Here is a 24,787-nt window from a genome sequence, read left to right on the forward strand (position 1 = left end):
GCTTAACAAGAATTTTCTAATTCCTTAAAGGAGCATTTTACCATTATTATATTAGTTTAGGAACTCAACCTAAATGTTTCTAGACAACACTACAGTTCACAAGATAAAACCTTTAACGCTTTACTTTAACATCCCACCCCTCTATAAGTAGCTTTTAGTATATAATCAATTAATAAATGATTTATAACACAATGCAATGTTTTTGTAAGAGGAAACTGTGTTTGAAGATGTATTTGTCAACAACTATAACTCCTTCTGTTGAGTCGGTGTATAAACAGATAATGAATAACAATATAGTAAAACACAGTTGTCATAATATCAATTCAGTTCTTCATTGGGCACGTTATAATAATACTGTATATTATTACACACTTAAAATGTCCCCATATCTGCGTATAACTACATTATAGTTTGTCATAAATCATTTAGATGTTTATTGTGCTTATAAATGTTAAATAGTAAAGAGTTGCCCACTGAAATAGTCAGTCCAAAGTACAGCCATGCCGTAGCACCAAAACACAAGTATATGTTAGCCAGTAGAGGGGCCTCAGGTGGGCCCTTACCTTCAAATGAGGACATGGGCTCCAAGATGCCAAACTGCTTGAGAACTGCCATGAAAAGGATGATGACCACGCCGATGGCAAACAGCTCCATGCCCTGGATCCCCATGACTTCAGGACAGGGGGAGCCCACTCAGGGCCCAGCCTGCACGAAAAGGCCTGGCCCCCGGCGGGATAAGACGAAAGGAAACCTGGGTTGGCCCAGAGTAAAGCTGGGCCAGGCAAGTCAACAACAAGTGTTTTCAACAGAGGTAATCAGGAATCGTGGAATGTTTCCAGGACCAGGAGACAGCATGAGAGCCAGGCCAGCGAGCTGGACGAAGGCTGCTCTAATGTCAACACTGATGCTGAAGTGGAAAATATGTGGGAGCCGACATATATGGAAAACCTCCCTCTCTAGACCCATGAGGGAAAATGGGGGTTGTGTCACGAGCCATTTATTACAGTGCATTAAACGAGACGTTTAGAGTCACTTTCCAGGCTTTCCTCCTGTACGCACCCGCAGGAGCTCAGCAAAGTCACAAGTTACTGCTCACCCTCTTAATCCAAACAGCTATTATCGGTCCTCACGTCATAGTTTACACTAATAAATTCTTGGTTTTAGATGAAAATGTCTTTTGGGAAAGATTTGGTACAGACTCTTGGTCCATTTTCATTATTTTGCTCACATTAGGTGTGAGAAAGTCCGGGTGAATCCAGCTGACTTACTGAAATAATGAACATCTGAGAACAGAAATACTCTGGTCTTCTCATCGTCCATGCCATAAAACGGCAAAACAACATTAGCAAATGTAAATAAATTACCCCATTATATATGCCAACCACAAAAGCAGTTTCTGAAACCTTAGCTCTGCAACAACAACATACTGTAAATACTGTTTATCTGCAAGCCGGGGACAATTTGACTTTCTAGTCTTAGCGGCATTCGCTCAAAACATTCAGGATGAGATCATCTTTTAAAACAGACCTGTCAGTCAAGATATAAAAAGCTCAATTGCATGCAAAGTAAAAACTGGGCAGAATAAGGCTGGATTGTCCAAACAGTCAAAACAATTGATCAGACATCTACTTATGGGACTTGTGAGGTTTTAAATCAGCCAAGTTACCACTTTTCCTGCTTTCCTACAGTCAGTAATCCTCAGGTCCACCAAACACCTTTCCGAACAGATTTAATTTAACCATAAATAGTAAAATTGAGCTTCTGCGTTGCTGTCGCGTCTGATTCAGTCCACTTCACTGTATTGCCCAAAACCAGCTCCAGATATGGAAGAGTATGGCCCTGGAGAGAAGGCACTTAGAGCAGCAGCGTCCAGGGAGGGAAATCCTAAGAAACTGAGAGGAGCTGTGGGGAATGAAACCTCCTCCTCCCCTGGTGTCTACCTCCTCTGCACATACTTTTCCATCACTCCTCTCTCTCTCTGCAGCTTCTTCAATTTATCTGTTGCTGCTTCTAGTTGCAACTTTTCCTCCCTCGCCTCACTTAGTCAGCGCTCACTCTGGCTGAGCTTTAAAACTGAAGTGCCCTGTCCACCCTAAACCTTCCACCCATCCAGTCCTTCTGGTGGTCTCTTCTTACTCCACTGCACTTCTGTTTTTTCTCCGTCTGTCCATCTGATTCGCTTTTGCAGCCCGAAGCTTGCCACCCCTCCTCCTCTGCCTCCCTCCATCCCCTCTGTCATTCCATAACTTTGGCAAACCGCAGACTTTCTCTTACCCTCTGCTCAACTCCCTGCTTCACTTTCCTGCTCCATAGTGTCCTTCTTTTTCCTCCACCACATCTACCTTTTCAGGGGCGGGTTTAGAAATGTTTGAATAGGGGTAGGGGGGGGGGGGGGGGGAGGTCATTTTACAGTTCTTTTTAGTCACTTTTCTCTCCTTGTCCCTCTTGTTTTGCATCTCTGTGGTCGTTTGGTGCTTATTTGTGGCCTTGTGGCCTTATCTGTGGTCGTTTTTCTTAGTCTATTTGTGTCTCTTTGTAGTGATTTGGTTGACTTTCCAAAAAGAAATGTTAGTAGTCTCTTCATACAGAGGTTCTGGTCTAGGATCCCCGGGCCTGAGCCTCTAAACAGTAATCCATATGATACTAACAAACCAACTTCTTATCGCCCTCTGACTCTGATGGGGGGAACCATGGGTGCCAATCAGATTCCTGGGGGGGGGCTGCCCCTGGCTGCCTGTCTACATCTTCCTTAGCTGCTACAGTTTGCAGATGAGGTGTGACGTTAAATTACCCAAATATGTGCAGTGTGTCACGCACACACACACACACAGATCAACACCCTACCTCCCCACACTTTAACTCCTCTGCAGGCCTTTTACTTTCATCTATTTTCCCTTTTCTCTCTGAAATGAAGACAGTGTTGGATCCCTGGATTGTGTGCAACAGTTTGCCATAGATGACATGGAAAAATATTATTAGAGTGTGTGTTTTTAGCAGGTCAGAAGAGGATAACTGATGACGCTGCACTTGCTAATGCATCAAGATCAGATGTGTGTGTGTGAGAGAGTGTGTGTTAATGCATTGACTTGGTTGGAGATATGAGACACAGCTCTCGGGAGGCCAGAGTGAGAGAGATCAATATCTCTGTGGTGAGGCGGTGGTGGTGGAGCTCCCCCCTTCTCAGCTTTTTACACTTTACAAGAAAAATCTAAATCAACCATCAGTAATAAAATCACACATCTATTTTATATTCTCCAGCTGCTATCCATTAATAAGTGAGAGTCTGTGGTGTCTACCTTTGCAGCGGATGAATCACCATCAAGGTCAAACTTACGTTTTAGGATCATGTGACAGGGATTCGCACACAGACACACACACACACACCATGCATGTAGGTATCTGGGCATTATGTGCTTACTGATGCTTTCTGGATCTATTTTTGCGCATTTAAGTTTGTTCTCTTGTATATCCAGTGCTAGTGTAGTGAGTTTGTGAGGTCTTCGGTGTGCATGTGTGTGTGTGGTTGTTCCTGTCGGCAAGCCATTAAGACACTAACAGGTTTTTAAAAGGTAGGCTTGGCGCTGCCTGCTGACACAACAGTCAGTAAATAGGGAGAGAGGACCCAGACTGTTTCCTCTCAGTCAGACGCATCAGCAAATTCCCCTCACTCTTCACCAGAGTTGGAGAGCAAGAAACAATGCTTAAACATGTCAGAGGCATTTTTAAAATCATAAGAAAATTACTCCTTGCTTTTGAAATTGCAGCTGTAATATTTTGCATGGTCTAATATAATTACATATTTAAATGCAGCTCATTCAATGTTCATTCAGCAACAGTCCTTGTTAATATAGGTATTTTAGTGGTGAAAGCAGTATCTAGATATTTTACTTAAATAAATGTAGCAATTCCACAAAGGAAAAGTTATCCATCACAATCATTCGAAAGTAGTAGCAACATATACTTACAGTATCAAACGTAAAAGTACTCGATTACAACCTCAAACATTGTTAACTAATTATTTTTATATTATAAAGCTCCTAATTTAAAAGAATTGGTAAAGTCATAGCTGGAGAAAGCATCTCATGAGTCAATTCTAAAAGGTGGTTTGGGAGATATATAACTTCATTAATTTCATGTTTTGTAATTGTTCAACTGCAGTGACGCTGACGTGTTTTAGATTTAGATTTATTTGCTGTCATATTCCAGTGTCTTCTTTAAAACGAATAAAAACGTAAATGCAAAGAATTAATAACTCATCATGGAGCAAAATGCCCCCTGTCAGTTTTTTTGTTGTATTGTGGTGTAAGAAGCCTTTTAATGTTGCAGCTAGTGGACGTGGAGCTAAATTAAACAGCTTTTCCCTTTAAGTGATAAAATCACCTTATTCCACACTGTCTCACAGTATCACACATATTCTGCATCAGCTTGTTACAACTCTTCATTAAGTACATACGGTGTTGACTCTGAGTGAACTATTCAACCCAAAGTTATATTTCTTTATGGCTACACCATTCTCTTAAATGGAAATACGCATGATGTCTTGTGCATCATTTTATGCATCATTTAATCCAGCATGAAATCTTTGGAGTCTGCAATAGAATTGGTTTTTCCAAAGCTCAGATAAACCAACATGAGTTCTTCATGACTGATCCACTGAAGGGGTTAACTATGTATATTATTTTAGTTAAATTTAGTTAAATCTACAACAAATGTATCAATACTTTACTTAAATTCTTAATCTGAAACATAACTAGTAGCTTAGCAAATAATTATGAAATAAATTCAACATCTGAAATGTAGAGAAATAAAGTCATACACACTTTAAATACTCAAAGTACAATACATCAACATTGTACTACAGTAAATGTATTACCATTCTTTCTGGAATATTAGAAGTCGTGTGTTTAATTTTTGTAGTTAGTTGCACAACCCACTCAAATTTCAACTCTAATGTCTACTATAGAGGAAAGTATTTTACAGAACTGAACTGTTTGACTTTAAAGTGATTTGTGGGATGTGTTGAGCAAACTAATACGTGACCAAACTCCAAGAAAACAATGATCCGCTGTGATTATAATGAGCAAAAAATGAGAGACAAAGTGAGAGAGTGATGGAGTGAGTAGAAAAAAAAATTAATGAATGTGATGATGCGGAGGTGAAACCATATGAGCGCCTACCTGAGCGATGGTACCTGGCCGCACTGTGGCCGCAGTGAGAGAGGCAGCTGGGCCGAGAGAGGCGCCTCCTGGCCTCCACAGACAGAGCAGCCATCACAGCTCCCATAATGCAGCTTGAACTATCACAACAACAAGGATAACTCTGCTAACAAGCTGCTCTGAAATACTGGATCCTGGATTAGTATAATAAGGGACGATCCAAACTTTAAGAGACCAGATGCTAACAGAGTGCTTTAAATTGCTAAAACACTGGCTCTAGAAATCTCAAAAACGAGCAAAGCTTGAAAGTCTGAATCTCACGTACCAACAAAGGCACTGCCTGGCACTGTGGAAAAGGTGACAGGTGAGAGAGTTTTTCAGTGTGTGTGTGTGTGTGTGTGTGTGTGTGCGTGTACGTGTGTGTGTTTGCACGTGCTTTTGTCAGAGGCCACATTTGAAAATCTGTTTGAGTTTGTGACACCACGTCACAGCGAGAGAGAGAGATAAAAAAGAGAAAGGGATCAAACAACACTGCAGAGCTTCTGACCTTTCACATCACACACCTCCATATTCCTTTTTTTTTCTATCTGTCTCACCTTCCTTCCTCTCTTCTGATCGCTCTCTCCACACAGAAACATAATAATAACTCCTATACACAGTCTCACTCTTATAGACTCTCTGGTAAACAAATTCTCACTGCAAGCAAGCCTCCATTATCTCCCTGCAGAAAATCACGAGTGCAGTAGGGGTTTTCTGGAAAATCTATAATAAAGGAATCCTGTGGAGCTGTCTTTTAAACAAAGAAAGTTATGTTTATGTTCTTCAGGAAGTTAATAATATTGATCAAGCTATAGTTCTGCACATAGCTCCACATGAACCCACGTGTCGTTTTTACTTGATAGGGATTAAACAAAAGAGATGAAGTGGCATTGTCACATATTTGCTGAACCACTAACTCACTTGCTCAATATTTCTTTGTCTAGAGGACAGTTTCCAGAAATGTCAGAGTACTAACTATTCTTAAATCTGGTGCGGCTGAGCAGGTGGGTAATTACCAACCAATAAGTATCTTGCCTGTCTTTTCAAAGGTCTTGGAAAAAATTGTGGCAATGCACATAATGAATCATTTAGAAAAAATAATTATCTGCACCCATTGCAATTTGGGTTTAGACATAAATTCTCTACAGAGAGTGCAAATTGTTGAAATCATACATAGATAAGGGAAACTTGGTGGGGGTTAATCATAATGTTCTTGTTTCCAAACTCTCAAAGTTAGAAAGAAAACTTTGGCTTGGTTTAAATCATATCTTGCAAATCGTGAACAGTGTGTCATTATCAACAACAAAACATCATCTTTTCTAAAATGTAAAACAGGAATCCCACAGTTAGGACCGATCCTCACTAGTCGATATATAAATGACCTCCTGGAATCCTGCGAAGGGGCTGGTCTTCAAATAATGCGGATGACACATGTATATATGCATATGGTAAATCAGTTAACGCAGTGGCAGATCAATTATCACAGCACCTGGAGGCTATAGCAAGATGGCTACAAAATTCATGTCTGACGCTTAATGTAAAAAAAACTGTCTATTTGTTTTTCCTCGGGCAGACGGCCAGTTCTGGAAAAACTGGATGTCAAGATGCATAATCGACATATAGAGCAAGTTTCAGAAGTTAAATATCTAGGCTTAATGCTGGACCCTCATTTGAAATTTGATAAACATGTTTAAAAAAAATAGGGAGAACTATAAAAGCAAATTTATATCTTTTCAAATTAATCAGAGATTGCTTAACATTTGATGCAGCCAAAACATTTGTTTACACGATGATTGTCTCACAGTTGAGTTGTTACTGTGTTACCTCATTGTGGCACGCAAGGTGTGATTTAACCGTTGGAAGGATTATACAATTGTGCCCTAAAAATACTAAACAAAAAGCCCATTAGATCACATCATTGTCACATCCTAAGAGACCTGAACATGTTGAGTTTTGATAACTATATTGCATTTGCAAATGCAGACCTCATCATGAAGTGTTTGCATGGACAGACTTCTCAGGCTCTCTGTGAGATGGTTAAAGGCCTTGCAGGGAATTGCAAAATATCTTATAGGAAAACATCCTTCGACCAGACTTCCTTTTCAATCAAGGGAGCTAAGATCTGGAACGAGCTGCCTATTGAGCTAAAAACAGAACAAAATCATCAACAACTTAAAACTAAACTGAAGAAGTTTTTAAAAGATATAGTCATGTGTAGGGATGGGGGGTGGAGGGAGGGATTGGTGGGTGGTATACATGTATGTGCACAATTGTTTTACTGTTACTGTAAGTAGCTATAAATGCTGTGATGTTGTTCATTGGAAAATTGTTGTACAAGTCTCTATGTTTATAACATCTGTCCCTATCAATAAACTAGATGCAGCATGTTAGCTTTAGAGGTGCTGGTAGGCAGACTTTACAGAATAGAGAAGGTCAAATATTGTCGTATTCATACCAATTCCTTAACCAAAGATTCATTTGATAGTGTTTTGCTACTGACAAGAATACACAGCTGGAAACGGTAGAAAAATCTGGCGCCATGCAGGAAAATGCCATACAACACAAACTCTATAAACTAGAACAACAACAACAAAATCTACCACCACCGTGAAAGTATAATGAAGGCAAGAAAGCTTTTAGCTTCAGTTTAGATCTGCATTACACAGAAAGGGCAATGAAAATGCCAGTCAAGGTTATTAAGGGGCAGTCTACTGACCTTCTATCTGGAAGTGAGTCAAGATACTCACACTGTTTTGATTAGGCACACAAGGCATGCCACAAAAAGCATTAACATATTAAAAAGCGGATTAACCATTAGGATGGATCACAAATGTAAAGTAAAGAAATATACTGTAATATGAAAACAACATAAACAATGGTCATGTACTATGTTCAGAACATATTGTAAGAAGAAGATGAACTGGATGAGATTTCATAGCTACAGTTTGTCTGTGAAGAGTCATCCAGGTCATAGTGATCCAAGGAAGGTTAAATTCAAGGGCAACTGGACGGGGGTTCTTCTGAATGATTGACAGGGAATACCAGCTATTTAACCTCTGTGGGGTCATTAATCAAGGTGATGGATACCGCTTGGTTCGTTAGTGCTCCTGGCTGTTGTAATGACAGTCGTTGTGATCGGTGGAGTCATATGAGGCCAAGCTTGAAAGACCGTTGTTGCTGTTCTCACGAGGCCAAATGTGAGTATTTGTTCACTCTCCTGGGAAGAGATGAAAGGACAGCATTGTAGGTGGGGGAAAAGTGCAGTCTTAGCCCTCCTCCCCTGGAGGAAAGAGGAGTGAAAGAGACCATTTACACCAAAATAGAGATACCATCACTTAACAGGGGAGGAGGGCTAAGACAGCACTCATCCCCCACCTACAATGCTGTCCTTTCATCTTTTCACAAGAGTGAACAAAAGCTCACATTTGGCCTCATGTGACAATGCCAACGATGAGCGTTCAAACCTGGCCTCTCGTGACTCCAACAACCACAACTGCTGATCAGCTGAACCAAGCAGTTTTCATTACCTTGATAGCGACCCCACGGAGGTTAAAGGGCTGGGATTCCCTACCAGTCAGTCAGAACTGAAGAAGCCCCTTGGATGAAATGTCTTCTAGTATCTTCAACCACGTCCAGTAGCCCTTGATGTTAGCCTTCCTTGGATAGGTACAGTTTGGTGAACGCATTGAAACGTTGCAACCAAAAACATTCTTATTTTAGAATTGAATGTTAACCATGAAAGGACTAGTTCAGCATGTTGGGAAATATGCTCAAGCATGTTTTTCCTGATACCACTCTCTGTTAAGTAAAATATAAAGCTAAAGCCAGCAGCTGGTTAGCTTAATTTGGCAATGGCAACAGGTAGCATGGCTCTAAATCTCACTTATTAACACATTATATCTTGTTTGTTAATGTGCAAGTATAAGAGGCAGTAGGCTGATTTTGTTACCTTTGGACAGAGCCAGACCAGCTGTGTCCCTGTTCCCAGTCTTTATGCTAAGCTAAGCTAAGTTAATCAGGTGCTGGCTAGAGCCAGTAATATAGTAATGTAACGAGTAACATAACTAGTTAGTTACTTTTATCACCCAGTTATAAGTAATATTATTGCTTTTAAAAGTAGCTAGTAACTTATAACAATTTCTGAGTATCTCACACAACACATTTGATTGTGGTCACTGGGTGATTGTTGCAGGTTATGACAAATGGAAGATATTGGAGCCTGTCTTAATTTCCCACATATCCTGTTTGTCATTACCACAGGTTGGTGGATGTTCTATATTTAACAATCCACAACTTGCATTTACAGTAAATCCTGGAGCATTTACTTCTGGACACGACGCTTTAAGGAGTGTGTCTAAGTGTTTCCCAGTGCTATCATCAAAACAACAATGACGACAATGTGAAATGTTTTAAAAACACAAAATTGCTTTCTTGTAGTTTTATCTCTGTATGAAACTGCCTGATAAAAACCTCTATGTTAGATCTGACAGTGATTGTAAACAACAGTATAAGGTCTTTACTGATAGGCTCTCTCTTGTTTTTGTCTCATAGTTTAGTTCATGTCTCCATTATTTATCAGTTTAGTCACTGCATGAAACACTGCAAACATGCAGTATGAGACAGACAATCAAAAGCTGCATAATTTTTTTTTTTACAGTGCTGGACTGCCACTAACAATTGTTTTCTTGATTTAACGGTTACTTGTTAAAAAACAACATAAAATGTATAACTATCATAAAAATACCCAGTATAATTCAGAGCTGAAAGTAACTACCTACTAAGTAATTACCATGTCAAATTGTATTGTCTGACCAACTGTTCAAAACTAGATATTATTCAGTTTACTATCAAAAAGAAATACATATATATACTCAAATTTGAGAAGCTGGAATGAGCAAATATTTGGCATTTTGCTTGAAATTTGGACCAAACGATTATATAATAATGAATTAATAGTTCTAGCTCTGGTTCATCGTGTAAACAGTCATATGAAAAACAATTACAAAAATTGTTAAATCCGCCACTAACTTTCCACAAACATGCTTCATTTACACAGAACAAACCAATAGTCTCAACAACCCAGATCAATATTAGATGTTTTGTCTTCCTTAACAATTTATCATCCTGATGAGGTAAAACTGTTCATGCTGAATTATGCATGCCCATGCATGTTGCAAACAGATGCAACAAAAGTCGATTGAGAGAAAATTAATTGGCAGTTTTGATAGTAATATGGTCATTTGTGGGTTTATGAATATATTCTGGTTTTCTTACTGCTCTTCTATCATAGTCAACTGAATATCTTTGGATTTTGGACTGTCAGTCAGACAAAACAAGGCACCCCAAGACATCAGACTCTGAAAAATTGTAACAGGCAAGACCAAATCATAAATCGATTAAGTGATAATGAAGATAATCATTAGCAGCAGCTCATCATTGCACAATATTCTTGATCACCAGCAGCCATGTAACATCTGTCCACTAGAGGACGCTGGACACCATAAAGCACACAGCAGAGCTGAAGCTCACCTACAATCACTGACACAATCAGAAGAAAAGAGAAGGAAATGAAACATAAGAGAACAGATCATTTTTTTCTGACTATTCCTAGAGCATATATAAGCTTACTCAGCTGCAAACCAATAGGTGGATGCTGTGTGGTTTGTCACATCATCAGTTTCTGTACTTCACAGGGAAATGATTGATGAGGAACAACCAGTACATGGATAAAACAAGCCACAAAGACATAATATACAGAGCTTGCAGCATGAGCTTGCCTGTTATTCGCTGTAAATCTGTGCAATCATGCACACGAGTGAAAATCTGCAAGTGCATTTGTTTCTTAATGTTTGCATGTGCAGAGCCAGCTGATCAAACAGTAAGCCTCCGGGAGTCTGTGCACACTGCATAAAGATGATTATACCCTCGGTGTCTTTTTAATGCTCGCATCTTCCCTAACAAGCGGCGCCAAGTACCCTCTCCAAACTCAGTAAACAACAGCTGAGACATTTAAATTTGCTGCATGGCCTCTACATTAAAACTTTCTTCAAGAGCTGCACAAATCAAACACCTGTTATTAGGGGAAAGATGGCAGCACTGTCAGGCTTTTCCCACTCCTGATATCTCTGCCTCACCCCGTACTGCTTAATATGTTCCAATTAAAACCAAACCCAGTCTCACTTCCATATGAGATAATCCTCTTTTCATAAAAATCACCTCAGCTGGGCAGGTTCAAAGCCAACCTTAGCTGTGTAATTAAAACAGGGACTTCTTAATCAAAGCTAGTTTTTTCTCCTCTCCTTTTGCCCTGGTTGTTGCTTTATTAATCTAATTTCTCTTTATCCAACACCAAAATATCTCTCTCTTTCTCCTCCCTTCCTTCATCGTACGGTGAAGGTAGAATTAGGTTTAGGTGGTGGATCAGTGGAGACAAAAACTCCTACCTGAGCAGTACTACATTATGAACAATCCAACTGGGAAATGTCAAGAAGATGAGGAGACGCTAAGCAAAGCTGGAGGCAAAAGAGGGTCTTTTTTCCTCCACAGAAGGCATTCATCATCAAGTCCTGTCTCCTGTTGCTTCTCTAAAGAGGATGTGTAAACACTGCAACCTGCCCTGTCTGCACAAACCTTAGGAGAATCTGGGACAGAGGAAACAGCAGGGAATAACAGACAGAATGGGACTGGTGATCAACTTAAAAAAAAAAAAAAAAAAAGAAAGTGAAGAGAGGACTGATTGGGGTTGAAGAGAGAGGGATACTGAGTGCTGATTCAGCCGCTGGTGGTTTGATGATGTGAATTGGATGAAAGGACGCAGAAGGAGGAGGCTAGACTTACAGCTAATCAATGATGAACGGAAGGACATACAGACTAAGCGAAGAAGGACAGACGGGTAAAAAACATGAACAGGACAGTAATAAAAATAACAATCTTTATGTGGAAAAGGTGCCACTGATCAGACAAAATGCTCAAAAAGTTTACTTCAGTGACACTTGACATTTTCTTTACTTAAAGACAAGAACAAAACAAAACAAATACATTTGATGAGGAAGCACTTTCTGAATCTGAAGCCATAAAAGAAAGTCAAGATACACTGGTTCCTTAATGTACAAAACTTAAAAAGTCTTAATCACAATGTGGCTACATGAATAAAAACAAGCCCAACGTGTATCACCACACTCAGGTCTCCCACTGGGTCAAACAATTCCACACTCGACAAATGAATTAAGCTTCAGTCACACACACGTGAGAATTTACATAACTCCTTCAATACACCTGTATTCAATACAGTGGTGGCACTCAAAGCCTTTACTTAAAAGTACCAATACTACAATGTAAAAATACTCCATTGCAAGTAAAAGTCCTACTTTTAAAAGTGTACTAAAGTAAAATGTATCAGCTGCATGTACTTAAAGTATCAACAGTACTAGTACTTGGCCTGTGTGACTTATAAATAAATAAATTTTCATTACTTTCTATACAGTTAGGTAATTTAGGTAGAAGTGATTCCCAACCTAGGGCTCGGGGCCCCTCCAAAGGGTCACAGGATAAATCTGAGGGGTCGTGAGATGATCAAATCTTTTGTTTTTCTGTTAAATATTGGATAAGTTTACCTCTTTGGGACTTTTATTATGAAATAATAAAACCATATGAGAGGTTTGAGTGTAAATTTCTCTTTGGTGTAACTGCCAGCAACTCATACACATCTTAAATGTGACACCACAAAAGAAGAAGAGTACAATATTTCCCTCTGAAATATAATGGAGTAGAAGAAGAAGTAGCATAAAATGGAAATAATTATGTGAAGTACAAGTACTTGAGGAAATGTACCTCAGTAGTTACTTTACACCACTGAATAAATACTGAATGAAAGAGCATGTTGTTACAGATACCAGCAAAAAAATCTGATTTTCTTGAAACTGTAAACAACAGGAACCTCTACTGACGTGTTAGTCTGTGGGCACAGGAAAATATACAGTTTCTATCATTGACAGCAATTTAACTTTGGTTTTAAAGAAGCAGAAAAAAAGAGCGAGTACCTTTGACTAGTGTCCCAGTGATGAAGCCAAAGAAGCAGCGCAGCAGCTTGGAGATCTCTTTTTCACACTCTGCCGTGCATGCATTCATCCTCTAAACTTTGACCACCTGAACCACCGGCAGCAAAGAGAAAATATGGGGGTCTCAGAAGACAAAACCAGTCGAAAACACCCCACAACAAAAAACAAAGAGAGGCTTCATCCAAAACATTAGCCAAAAGAAAAAAGACGCTTGTGTTCAGTCACTGAGTAGGACAAATTTGAAAGCGCACACTAAAGAAACGTAAAAGTAAATACTCTCCCAGAGGATGTTTCCTCGGTCTGATGTTGCCTGTTTCCCTTTAGATAACACTTGAAAGCTTCTTTTTAAACACAGTGTCCCAGTTTGCTTACAGGTGATCACTCCCTCCTCCTTCCTCCCCCTCCTGTTCTTCTTCTCTCCTCTTTCACTTGTTTCTCTCCTCTACCCTTGTCGCCTCAGAGTATAGGTGAACTGAATCGTCCGATGTTAGGTCCGGTCTGTCCTGAAGCCGTTTTAAATGACCGACCCTGACAAACCACAACACACAACACTGACACCCGTTAACACTCCTCCTGTTTCAGCCTTCATTAGGCCACAGTGCTGCATGGTCACCGGGACACGGGACACGCCCTCTGAAGTTCAGCTCACGTTCTCTGACCGACAGAAGCTGAAATATTTGACTGTTCAGGGAAGAAACCACATCTCACTGCACCTCCGTCCTTTGTCTCTCTTATCTAATTCGAGTCATATTACCCTTTTCATATTACACACATTCATATCTCGCCACGATATGGCCTCGTTATCTGACTCTTCTTCCAATGTGTGGGAGTTACGTTTAATTCAGAGATTAAACTTTGAGTGTAGTTTCTTACTATCAAATGAAAAAAAAGTCACCATGCCTCTCTAGAACAGATAGTCCAGGAGTGGGACTGTATGTTTGCCGTTTATATTTCTGGGTTTGGAAGGGAAATCATTAATTAGTGCTAAAACAATTATTATAACAATTACTATAATAATATAATAATTAGTTAATTGCTTAAGTTAAGCAAACATAATTAACATTTACTGGTTACTCTTCTTTCTTTTACTTTGTATTTCACTGTATATTGAATATCTGTGGGCACAGCAATCAATTTGAAGATGTCACCTTGGGCTGTGAAAAATAGTGTTGGGCATTTGTGACACTTTATAGACCAGTGCAACACGTGAGGTTGGTTAATATATTTAATGTCACAGTAACCAAAATCAGCTTTATAGGCTGACTACAAAGCACACGCCTTCCGAACCCGAACACCACGTGCTGCAAGTCAGTAAAGTAACTGGAATACAAATGCAAAAAAAATGACTAAAAGAGATCAAGCCCAACATGTGAACATTTTATCTCTCTAAATGACAGTTTAAGTGCTGTTTTGAAGCTTTTCCGCACTGCCAGGAAGTTAATTCAGTGGAGGAATTAAAAAATCTTTCCCTTTTTTCCTCCACAGTCACATTTGCAGTGCTTTGATGTCCCGGGGCGTTTGTGCGTCGACCATGAAGTTCGAGTCTTACTGTGGAACTCTGTTGCTTGTCATCCCCTCTCTTTCTCTTTCATTATTTCCTTTGATCACTCTACCCTCACTGTGCAATAAAAGCAGAAAATGCAAAATTTAAGATACTGACTCAACATGATGGGTAATTTGTATGTATTTGAAGAACGTAAAACCCTTAATTCATTAAACGCCAGACACAACATCGAGGACAGAACATCTCATTGCCAGTAGCTTCAGCTTTGGATATGATTAATCGATTTATTGGAGAAATAACTGATTGGTCGATTATGACCAGCAGACACAGCCTCCTCACTCTCAGTTTCTCCTTCTGTTAACAACAGAATCCTCTGCCCATTTTTATTTTCCACAAACACTCTGCTTCATGTTCAGCAGTCTGTCAACCAGTTATCCTGCTCATCCCTGCTCCTGTCTCGACCTCTTCACGACTAAACTAAACCACAGGAACCACTTTGACACCACCACCACCACCCACCCCCACCTCTCTCTGATATGCATCTCCATCTTTGTGCTGCTATTTTTAGCTGCTGGCCATTACAGAGGTGAGGGCTTGCCCACCAGCAATGAATCTCTCTTCCCTTGGCATCCCTCAGATGAAACAGATCCCATCACAGCCCTGCTTCTCTTTCTCTGCTGTGCTGTTCTTTACGCACCGTGCTCCTGTTTCAAATCTAATTGCGTGGACAGATAAGACAAACACAACAATCACAATCAAAGCACAGTCATGGCCATGATTAGTTACATAAATGAAGATACAAAGCTGATAAAAACAGAGTAAAAGCCAGGGACAGTAATAGAGCAACAGTGCTACAGTGCATTGTTAATGTGCATCAGGGAAAGTTAAAACTACATGTGCAGCTAAGAAGAGCCTCCCAACCCCACAAACACTGATAACATGTTATTAAGGTATACAGGGACACCTTCTCCAGCAACGCCGGATCTGCATCTCCATCTGTTTAAAGTCTAAAGATGTTTTATCAGACAGCTTGCAACAGCGTTTCCATTTGAACTTTCAAATATTTAAACAGTTTCTTGTTGCCACATAGGGCCGCCAAAGTGCAAAGTTTCCTTGTGAATCTGTGAGGAAAAACATGGCAGCACTTAGTGAAGTGCTGCTGCTCGAGCCAAGGGAGGAAGAGGCGAGGAGACACCTATCTGATGCAAAGTGTGTGTGTGTGTGTGTGTGTGTGTGTGTGCATGATAAGCCACAAGGTCAGGTCTTATACGACTGGATCTAGCTCTCACATTTCAGTGACCTGCTAGAGTACCATTACATGGTACATGAGGCTGAGCTGGCCTCAGACCTTAAAGGCAGCTCACAATCACACACATCCCTCATTTGGTTTAATTAAATCTTTCTGGAGCCTGTGTTAATGTTTGTTTTTTAATTAATGGGGCCTTTATTCAAACCGTTGAAACTGTTTTTGTTTTTTTCTCAACACAAAATAAGCTTCAAGGAGTTTGGGAGGAGAATACAGAAAGAGGGAGCTAGGGATAAAAGGCAGAAGTAGGGAATGAGATAAGTGTGCAAAGAAAGAAAAGAGAAGGCAGGAAGGGACAGGACAAAATAGGGAAGAAAACAAGGAAGTAGTGAAGGAAAAGCAGAGGAGGGCGAAAGTATAAATAGCAAAACAGTAGTGCAGGAGACAAGTAGGTAGGGAAGGACATGAGACGAGGCATACATCAACAGGAATAAGTAGGGCAAGGCAACAAGGACAGTAGGTATGAAGGAAAGCAAGAGGCAGGGAAGGGAGAGGGATAAATAAGGGAGGAAATAAGGAAAAGGAGATAAGTGAATAAGGGAACAGGACACGAGGAAGTAGAGAAGGAGAAATATAGGTAAAGAGGGAAATGGGGCGGAGAAGAACATGGAAAAGTAGGGAAGGAAACAAGGAGTCAGTGAAGGAAAAGAAGAGGCAGGGCAGGAAATGACGAGGTACGGAAGGAGGTCATGAAGGGAGGGGTAAGGACTGGAGGGAAAGAGAAGGAAACCTGATAGTTTCACAGACTGACAAATTAGAGAATACCGTACTTAACATATTTCTTGCTCCTTGTGATTTCAAACAATGCTAACACTATAACTAAAACTATTAACGTTGGCTTTTATTATCATTATTATTATTATTATTATTATTTATTAACAGTGCTTTACCACCAAACTCCCAGACTTACGTTTTGAAAGGAAAGTGATAACACAGCAGTAAAAACATGTGAAGAGGCTGACATAAGAGTTGGTGAATGAATTATGTGGATTAAACTACAACACACCAGCATGTAACAACCCTAAGAGCTCAGCAGACTAGAGCTGCAACTAACGATTATTTTCATTATCGACTAATCTCCCGACTATTTTCACGATTAATCGACTAATCATCAAGAAATTGTGAAAAATGCTCATCACAATTTTCCAGAGCCCAAAGTGACGTCTTCAAATTGCTTCTTTGGTCCAAACAACGATCCAAAACCCATAGACTCTTCATTTACTATCATAAAAGACAAAGAATTGCAGCAATTCCTCAATTTAAAAAGATGAAACCAGCAAATTTCACTTTTTGCTTAAAAAATTAATGATTAATCGATTATCAAAATATTTGTGGATTACTTTTCTTTTGACCGACTAATCGAATAATTGACTAATCGTTGCAGCTCTACAGCAGACAGACTGAATGCTTTCATTCTCTCTGCAGGCAAAAGATTAAGTGTGCATGATCACAGCTGGACCACTGGGTGGAGCACTGAGACTAACCACGACCGGAGCCCAGTAAAAGCAACATACTAGATCTAGGAAGGTAGGGAAAACATCCAGGAAGTCCTAATGAGTCTTTTAGTGTGTGCATGTATATGTGTGTTCTTGAGAGGCAGAAATGGTCAGAGGCACTTAAAAACCATAGAAGAGGAAGAGTATCAGAGTATTTCAGGTCTGTGTAGGGATTAGTAATGGTGGGTCGAGGCTGTGTAGAGACATTTGATGAATGAGTGTGTGCAACTAAGTGATCTCAGGGTACTTGACCCTGAGGTCATCTGCCTGGCACAATGAGTGAGTTGTGCCCACAGGGACCTCAGGAGGCCAGGAGACGTACAGCCAGTCAATTCAGCAATCAATTCAAACACTGTTAGTCACACTTGTTGTGCATTCATCACATTGCGAGCCTCACCAACGCATCACACTCACTCGAGCTCTGTCTTTCCCCCACTCTCTCACCTTTGTCCTGTGGCTGCGTGCTGGCGATGATCCATTTGACCAGGCAGCACTTCATCAGAGCTTTCCGAGAGAACCGCGGTTTCTGCCACTTCCCAGAATCCTTAACTCTGCCTGGTGCAGGCTCGACGCCGTTGGCATCTCCCAGCAGGCTGCCATCGACCACCTTGCCATCTGCCTGGAGGGAGGGGAAGAATTGGGGAATAGGAGGGAGAGAGAGAGAGAGACAGCGTTTAAGGTGTTATGGAAATTAAACAAACCAGGCTGAGATCTTTAAATTAGGCAGGAGATTATCTGCGTGCCTGGAAAATACGATCAGCTTCTGATCTGGAGGTGTTTCAGGATCACTTCAAAAAAGGTTCAAAAAGAGTTCAAGTCAGTAGATCTGTCGTGTTTTATGGGTTTCTTTCTTATCTGAGTTTTGGAAACTTTGTGTCCAAAACTACTGTCTCCTGAAGCTTCACTTTGTGAATGCTTATTACGTATTTTAGTGCAATAATCAGTCAGAACCTGTTGTTATATAATCAGACAGACACTCCTCTGTTTAGGCCCATCACGGTTAGGAGAGAAAATTGAAAAACAACCTGTGTAAGTTATCCAACGAAGGTTAAAATGAAGGGCAACCTTCGTTGGATAACTATGACCTGGATGACTGAGAATCTTCATAGACAACCTGTGTAAGTTAAAATAACTTTCACTAATCTTATTTGCATACTTGCCAACCGTCCCGATTTTCCTGGGACAATTATGTTTTTCACTGCCCACTCATTCTTCCCAGAGTTCATAACATTGTGTCCTTTTCATTGCATTCATTACTGTTTCTGGCACTGTACAACCTGTGTGAGCACTACATCTCTTTCTCTACTCTTTCTACCCAGACAACTAGCATGCATGTGATGCAGAAGAGAGCTTACGCCCCCCACTGCGGCCACCACCCCCTGTTTTAGAGGTCTCAAGGTTGGCAAGTATTGTTGGCCTATTTGTTTGGGATGTTTTTGTTATTTTTTTGACCAGGAAGACTAAACCAAAACAATGAGCTGAAAGAATACATTACGTGTAGCTATTTGAGCTATTGCTAATTTAAATTTCATACCTTCTTGTTTTACAAATGAATAAATCAGTGCTTTAAAAAAATCTATACAAAAAACAAGGGGAGGGCTGTAATGGTAACAGTTCAAGCACAAGGATGGATGAGCAATGGGCTGTCTGTGGCCCATCTTCAAACTTGATAGCTGTACATTTTATGTTGTGTGTGTTTTACTGTTTATTTTGAAGGTTAGCTAACTTGCCATTAGCATACTGCGTGGCTAATGTGGCTTGCAGGCTGGGCGATGTTGGATCTTGTAATGTTGTAACGTAATATTGATAATATTGATATTGACAGTCAAGAAAGAAATCGTGTGAACGATAAGCCTCAATTGAAGGAAACTAAATGATGGGTGTGTGTGCGTGTTTCTGCGGTATGTAAATGACTTGATAGACATGCCCTGAAGGTAACGATATGGCTGTGGGAATAAATTTGCTTGGCAACGTTGTTTAACTTTGACTAACGTTAGCACCCAGCTTGCTCAGTCGATAAAGCTGCAGGTAGTGGCTCACTGGGCAGTGACGTTAAATCCACAAACATACACTGCAACTACACATTACTGCACCAAAGTACTTCATTTATTATAAATGAAGTAATTTGCAAAAACAAAACAAAAACGGAAATACCACCATGTACCGCGCTGCAGGGGAAATTACTTCACTGTGACATCCCTTATACAGTATTTAGTAAACCCTAAAGGTGTACCAGGTAGAAACATTATGGAGGCTTTAACTTATGTAAGAATAATGAGGATTTGGTTTTACTAATTTACTTATAGTGATGTGATTGACTGACATTGTAATATTTTCTTAATGTCTTGATATTCAGGTATATAAAAATCTCACCCATCCATATATCACTAATTAATTGCCAGAGTAATTAAATGTCAGAATGACTGTTGGATCCCTTTGAATGTGCACCCCACACAAGATGTTTTATTAGCCAACACCACCATGATGTAGCTTCACTCACCATATGGTCTTGAAAGTGTTTTAATAAGGATGGATTAGAGCAGCTTGGCTGCAAATACTGTAGCCAGAGAATACTAGGAAAAAGAATAATTGAGGTTTGACGAGAGTTGATTTTCATTTCATCTACAAATGTTCGGATCTGTGATGAGTGAAAATGAGCAGCCAAAAGACTTAAACCTTGACATCAGCTTTCTAAGAAATCAGGGTAGAGGTGAGGTTACTTTAGTATTTCTGAGTGAAGCTCTATCTCATTTTGAAATATCTCCTCTTCAGGCTTAATACCAGATGAATTAAAAGCCTCTTTCTGTTCATTTTTTCATCTTCAGCTCCAATTTATCTTCATAACTCCTAACTATGCAATCCCCTCCAACTGATTAACATTCAGCGTTTATCCTCTTTGATCAGATAAACTTGACATTGAAGTGTTTTTATACTAATATATTTTTCATTTTCTTACCTTCACATCTTGGTATCGTTTCAGTATATTTTGCGGCCAAACACTGATTTTATCTGATGTGATATGATTTAATGAGAATGTCTTTTCTTAAACTCTTCAGGAGCTTTATTAAGCTGCTCCTAAAGTGCGCACACACACACACACACACACACACACATGTGTGTACACTGGAGCAAGTGTGGGAAAGAAGATGAAAGAGGTGAACATAGAACAAACAGTAGCTCTGTTTACTCTGTGGAGAGGAGAGGAAAGCAAAGGATGACAGAGGGAGAGAAAGGGAGGGAGAAGGGAGCACACACAAACAGAGGATTTTGAACGGCTATTTGATCCCATGGGAGTCTGACCAGGCAAATCCCTTACTTTAAGGTAGTGAGAGAGCAAAAGAAAAAGATGTGAGGAGAACAAGCTCTGCTTATGTTCCTGGAAGAACTGAAGTCAATTAGCATAATGAATACTGGCCGATCTGAGAAGAAGAGAGAAGGACAGCCAGAGGACGGAGGGATGGAGGAGGGAAAGATAGAGGTGATGGAGATATGAAAGCACTTTGCTGGGGAATACATTTCCCACAGGCTATTTCTGTGCATCTTCCACATGAACAGATGGATAAAAAGAGCAAAAGATGAGAGAGGAAAGGGCGGGAAAGGAGGAAGAGAAATGTACACAGAGAGGAGTGAACATTTGCATAGATACATCCTCAGACAAACACACAGTCGAACTGGCTCGTGACACGACGACACACTGTAAATAGAAAGAGATGACGGAAACTATTCCATTCATCCTGACATCTATTTATTCACAGATCAACCGTGGCGCAGAAGCGAGGAGTAATATGAGAAAATGCGGCGAGTGAGCTCAGCAGTGATTTGTTTCTCCGGAAAAGTGAATTAGAAGAAAGGAATTGTTTTCAATGTGACTTTTTAGTGGAAGTCACAAATTGGAAAGAGGAGGCCGCGAGACAAACAGATGCAGACAGACGCAGTGTAAACACAAGAAAATGCAGTGCTACATTAGCTGTTTATTTACGGACCACTGGACCCGCAGGCATAATCACAATCATGGGCACACACACAGAGTTTTAACTAGCATCTTACGTTCCTTCTTAACGCTTCAGTTAGCTCTGTCCTGGGGTAGCTTTTAATGTCTGCACAACATCCTCACACACAGATACACAAACACACACCCATCCTATAAGGCAGAGCATATACCCATAATACTCAGACACATCTTCATATAAGCAAACACAGAACAGCGACGCAGTGCACATAGCTGTGCTCTGCCATGAATGATTGAATATCAGTCGCCGTGTTGGTGATTGAATGAATGTTGGTTTACATGAAGCGTAAACTCTGGCCTCATTACATGAAGTCTTCTCACTGTAACACTGTACCGACAGAGAGAGAATCTGGACCAATTAAAATATAGTTATAGAAAAATAAGTACATCAACCTCGGGGCATATACTACAAAAACATTTATGCTTTTTGGCACTGAACAGCAACTAGTGAGTGGCAGCTTCTCTAGGCCTGGTGAGTGACCAGAAACTGAGGAGGACACCCAATTGTAACAAAAAACGTTACTGAATTCACAGAGAATCGAAAGGAAATGCTAATTTATTCAATATTGAGAATATTGCAAGGTAATAAGCAGTAGGGGATGCTAATGCTCCAGTCATAATATCACGCATTTGTGTTTGTTTCATGTATTAATTTAAGGAAGGTTATGGCCTCTTCATTGCTCCACACAGATCTGATGTTTTATCTACATCTTCGGTGGAGCAGAAGCTTTAGTGGACATTTATGTCATTCATATCATGATTTATTTCCTGAATCTGTTTCCATTACACTTAGTCCCATTTTCTATACACCAACTTTCCCACAGAGCAGTTTATTTAAATTTCCACTCTAGAGTTTTTATGTACAAATTGAAAACGTGAAAAAGTGGATGGAAACTTTGAGTGATCACAGCCAGGTCACTACCAATGCAGATGATCCTTAAAATCTGGATTCTTTCAGCCAGCAGGGGGCGACTCTACTGGTTGCAAGAATAAGTCTGATTTCACTGGAGTCAATAGGTGCGTTCGAGAAGTCCGACATATTCTACCTGCAGCAGCTTACTGTGAGCTGAGATCAATGACTGATCTCGCGGAATTTGCGAGACCAGGCAATAGTGTGGTTCCAACTTGGTGCAGTCGGGGAAAAGCAACTGCGGCTGCCGGACTCGGCGCCTGCAGACGCCTTGCTCCCGTGAGGTTTTCATGTCATGTGACACGGTGATGTTTTGCAGCGCCAGCGAAAGTCGGACACAATTTCTAACCAGCATGCGTTGTTTTAAGTCCAGCATGCATCACGTTAAGTCAGCTCCGCGCAGCACCGCATTAAGTCAAAAGCACCTAATGACAAAATGGGCCTACTTCTCCCTTGATTTATTCCCTCAGTAAACACTTTCCTAATGAGTTCATGTTCTTAATTCCTAGTTTAAAATCTTATTCAATACAGCTGGATGTTCATTTTCTAAATTATAGTCTCATATATAAGAAAACAGACAATAAAGCAGGGTAGCTTCATGGCATGGCTGCACATTTTTTCCATCAAAGGTTCAGTGTGTGAGATTTAGTGGCATCTAGAGCTGAGGTTCCGAATTGCAACCATCAGTCCGGTCTACCACTGCCCCCTACACTTTCAAAGTGTAGGACAGCTACTGTGGCTAACACAGCACAAAAAGTGTCTCTTCTGAGACAGCAGAGAGTAGCCAGTCAATAAATTAGGTTTCTTTAAGTAGATATATTAACAAATTACATTATATTTACTTAATTATTCAGTAAAACCATATGTTATTGTGACTTGGCCACTGACAGATAACACAAGCAATGTAAGCGAAGAGTGTGAAACACTGTCACTGTTTCTACACCACAGTCCATTATAAATCACACATTAAATAAAGTTAATACAAACATTGACAAGGGAAACACATTCGTTCTGTCTGTGATTATGGACCCTTGACAAAACTGCTATATATACTATATTTTATAAAAATTAAAAAATACGTTCATTGCGGTGCTGAAATAGATCTCAGTCATGACAGCGTTTTTTGCTTCAATCCTTCATTTGTTTTGCTTTGAAAAATTCTGAAATACATTAAAAGAGTCTGACACACCTCTGAAAGAGCCGTCAGAAATTGTGATTCCCCTAAATGTCCTTTGCCTGGAGATACTGGGGAAATTAAATAGCGTCCGTAGATTGGTGGATGCGGATCAAACACCGAAACACTGCAGCACATGCTGTAATGTGAGAAACAGTCGCTGCAGAATCAATTTGTTGAAGAGAGGGGGGAAAAATTGTCCCAAAGTAGGATCAAACACACAACATTCTAGGTGAAAGTCCTACACTTTACCAGCTGAGCTAACTGACCACCATAGCACTAGCTTTAAATATAATAAATATATAATATAAATAATTTTTATGTTTTCATCTAGCATCTAATGGTTGAAAAAATTGCTCTGATGCAAAACTTATTTGTCGACGCCTGCTGGATATTATTACATCATCTTCTTCTTCTAACATACATATTCAACATAGTGGTGAGTGTCTACACTGCCTGAATTCTACCAGAAGTAGAACAAGAAGAAGAACGTAGTGACGAAACGCGCACTGTTTGTCTGTTTTCAGCTACTGTAGAAACATGACAATGCAACATGGTGACTTCCATGGAAGGGGGGACCCGGGGTTATGGAGATATAAATGTCTCATTCTAAGGTAATAAAAACATAACGTTATATTATATAAGGTCTTTATACATCACTGAAAACATAGTTATGGATCTTATATTGCATTTCTGTTGATAGATCCTCAGACATACAGACACACTGAACCTTTAAGTACATTTAGTTTCAATCCTGTTTTTCTCTAGCCAAAATTGGCCTAATTAATATCACATTTAACATGAATTATGGATGCACCCTACTAATTAATCAAGCTAGCTCCACCCTCTTGTACGAATATGGTCACTTCTGCTCAAAAAAAATGCCAAACTTGAGGCTTCAAAAGTAAAGTCCACATATGTCACATTGGCTACATTCATTTATTTTATACAGTCAATGGTGGACACAGGCAAATATGGAAACTCAGCGGAAAAAAAACTTCTGCCAACAACAAGAGGTAGAAACACAGCAACACTTCCTGCATCATTTTTACTAAAATAAAACTCAAATACGAGGGGGTTCAACACACTATCAGACCAAATCAAAATTCAATATTTACCTTGGGGGAAAAGCTGAT

The 24,787-nt window shown here is 40.0% G+C and overlaps 1 protein-coding gene across 4 annotated transcripts in view; it reads right to left on the bottom strand.

The window, feature by feature from the left end:
- kcnip3b (Kv channel interacting protein 3b, calsenilin) overlaps nucleotides 1–24,787 on the bottom strand; it is a 51,997-nt gene that overhangs the window by 14,982 nt on the left and 12,228 nt on the right. For 2 of the 4 annotated variants that reach the window (XM_038704727.1, XM_038704726.1), the window contains exon 2: nucleotides 18,003–18,177. In XM_038704727.1, the coding sequence (XP_038560655.1) occupies nucleotides 18,003–18,177 (175 nt within the window). Of the gene's footprint in view, nucleotides 1–563; nucleotides 1,927–18,002; nucleotides 18,178–24,787 lie in introns of those variants that run through there. The other 2 variants (XM_038704728.1, XM_038704729.1) reach the window with 2 other exon arrangements.

This window comes from Micropterus salmoides, unplaced genomic scaffold (genome assembly GCF_014851395.1).
Source record: "Micropterus salmoides isolate LMB-PRFRI ecotype aquatic unplaced genomic scaffold, ASM1485139v1 Ms_hic_scaffold_7, whole genome shotgun sequence".
NCBI classification, from domain to species: domain Eukaryota; kingdom Metazoa; phylum Chordata; class Actinopteri; order Centrarchiformes; family Centrarchidae; genus Micropterus; species Micropterus salmoides.